A 3,081-nucleotide genomic window follows, 5' to 3' on the forward strand; every position below is an offset into this window, starting at 1 on the left:
GTTTATATAATAATAATAATAAAAAATATAAAATAGTTAGATAATACAACTTAAAATTATAATTGGATATATACATATGTGTGTATATATATATATAATAATAATAATAATAAATATAATATATTATAATTGACTATGACATTTGATGGAGTAATTCCCGAGGCATTCAACACCCCCTATTAAGGGGGTGCCATTAGCACTCCCCTAATCTATGTCATGCCATCTTCTTTGAAATTAAAGGTTATATATTGCTATAGAGGGTTATTCAAGGGAGAACTAGTTAGTTTGTGGTAATTGTGAGATCCAATCTCAACCACGAATTAATGGATAAATTAGTAAACTAATAATTTTGGTAATTTGACTTAAAAATTCAATTAAAGGGTATTTTAGGTCTTTCTAAAATCTCCTCTCTCCGGCGAACTTTATTCATCTCTCCGACGAACCTTATTCCGGCAAAGAAATGATGCACACTGTGATACCCTTCATAAATTAACGAAAAAATACGATGTGATACACTTAAACAACACTAACCTGATACATTGTGTTACACTTGAACAACAAAATAATTATGATGCACTTTATAAAACAAAAAAGAACACATACTACAATACACATTGTGATACCACTATGATACCATATATGGTTGATGAATACTACTATGATACCAAATATGGTTGATGAATATATATTGTGATACCCAAAAATCAGAACCTTTTAATCAATTAATCCTATAAGATACGAGGAGTTCGGGGGCGGAGAAACCGACGCGAAATCTCTTCACGTACGTTTAGATCTACTTCGGAAATTTCGTAGGAGATCCTGTTGATCGAAAGAACATGCTTTCCTTGTCCAACTTCTGATCAGTTCTCGTCGTTGGAAGTTCATCATCAATGTTGATTTGATTAAACAAGAGAGGAAAAACAGAGGGATAAAGACAGTTGAAGATGGTGAGAAGCCTAGTTTAAGTTCACAGATCTGTGCTTGAAGAGAGAGATAGAGAGAGAGATAGAGAGATAGAGGGATGAGGTTAGATTGACATAGCATGATGGTTTGGGTCGAGGTATGGGGACAGGAAGGGACATTGGAGTTGGAAATCATATTTGTATCTCCACCATCTTTTTCAAGATCCAAACTAAAGAGAAAAATTCGTCGGTCTTGCTCACCCCATTACCAAATGCTTACCTTTGGGTCACCTGTTTGAACTCGTCGACAGTAGTAGGTGGATGTCAGTAGGGTAGTAGGTGGCAGATGGTGGTGGGAATAGCAAGATGAAAACAAAAAAGCGGATGGTGATGGTGGTGTTAGAGGTGAAGAGGATGGTTCGACGGAGATTGTGAGTGGCTGTGGGGGAGAGGCTGGTTCGATGGAGATGGTGAGTGGCCGTGGGGAGGGGTTGGTTCCCCATAGATGGTGGATGGCGGTGGGTTTCAACATTATTAAATTAGAACGGTGGGTTTCAACATTATTAAGGCAGTGAGTTGGTTTCCAAATTGCCAATTTACAAAATTATCCTTTAATTTATTTTAAAAAGAGTATTAGTTATATTAAATGAGTGACTAACATTGGATCTCACGGTTACCACAAACTATCTAGTTCTTATTTGATTAGGCCCATATTGCTATAATAGGTAAATTTTCATAGTAGAGCGTTTTAATAAAAGATAATTTAAAAATATATTTCTATGATAAAAAAAATAAAAAATATAATATTATAATAAAGAAAATTCATAATAATAGATTACTATCTTAAATGCCCTTGTTTCTAACAGCCCACAAAATGATAATATAAGGTACGATCGATAGGAAATGCCTATATACATATACTTAGAGTGCATATCAAGATATACCAAAAACTTCTATTGTACACACAAGAGTAGCATCATGTACCACCTCAATACACCATTGAGAATATATAAGATGACCCATTCTACACTACAATGAACTGATTAATATTCCTTCCTTTCTAGAACCAAAAGAGTACTGGCATCCCTTTCTTCTCCGGCCACCTTATTCTTGTTTTTCATATAAAGAAACCCTACACCAACAATGCTTCTGTTCATCGATCTTTACCACCAAAAACCTCCGATCACTCGCCGGAAAAACAATGAACACACCACACCAACAAATCCCAATCCAGTTCACCCCTGATGACCGCCTTAATCGACCCCACGTTAATGAAGGTCGCCAATTAAGGCGGCATCACACCGCCCGATATTATGTCCACCGTGTAAAAGAAAGCCTAACCACTCGTGTCTCGAAGCTAATATGTTCAGTTTTTCTTAGTCTTCTGTTCATCGTAGGCCTCATAACATTCATCTTATGGCTCAGTTTACGCCCACATCGTCCAAGATATCATATCCATGAATTCTCAATCCCCAGTATAGCCCAAGATAATGGCTTTGCAACTGCTCAAGCAACCTTCAATGTGACTGCGCGAAATGCAAATCTCAATATCGGGATTTACTATGATACTATGCACCTAACACTATACTATCAGGATCAGAACATTGGGGAAATGCCATTACTGTTTCCTTTCTATCAATCTCCTAAGAACACGACCGTTCTCTATGGCACGTTCTCTGGATCCACGTTGGTGGTTGATACCGCACGTTGGACACAGTTTGTCGCTGATCGGATGCGTGGGATGGTGTCGTTTCGGCTAGAGGTTGTAACATCCATGAGGTTCAAGGTGGCCACATGGGAAAGCAAGAACCACAAGATGCATGCGAACTGTCTAATTGGAGTCGGACCAGATGGGTTGTTAATAACAAGTTATAAAGAAAAGAAATGCCGAGTCTATTTTACTTAGAAATTCAAACTCTAACCATTTTCCATGTGTACCTTTTAATTGCTTTTGTTTTTTCCTTTCTGAAAAATTATTTTGTAAAGATTGTCATTTTGCTTATTTAATTATTCTCGGATTAATGTTACGGGGTGTTAGGTTTATAGATTTTGAAGAAATTGGAATGAATAATTCTTTTGACCAAATTAATTAAATCTTATGTTTAGTTCACACAATGATAATAAAATCAATCAATATCTTTATATATTTAAAAGGAAAATTTTCGGGTATTAAGGTGGC

At 36.3% G+C, this 3,081-nt stretch overlaps 1 protein-coding gene across 1 annotated transcript; it reads left to right on the forward strand.

Moving 5' to 3' along the window:
• The first annotated feature begins 2,081 nt into the window (after nucleotides 1-2,081).
• LOC112523533 (NDR1/HIN1-like protein 10) lies at nucleotides 2,082-2,874 on the forward strand. The gene has a single exon (XM_025133171.1). The coding sequence runs from the start codon at nucleotides 2,104-2,106 to the stop codon at nucleotides 2,806-2,808; it is 705 nt and encodes a 234-aa protein (XP_024988939.1). The 5' UTR covers nucleotides 2,082-2,103; the 3' UTR covers nucleotides 2,809-2,874.
• Nucleotides 2,875-3,081: the final 207 nt, after the last annotated feature.

Source organism: Cynara cardunculus (genome assembly GCF_001531365.2).
Source record: "Cynara cardunculus var. scolymus isolate 2C chromosome LG 12, CcrdV1, whole genome shotgun sequence".
NCBI lineage: Eukaryota > Viridiplantae > Streptophyta > Magnoliopsida > Asterales > Asteraceae > Cynara > Cynara cardunculus.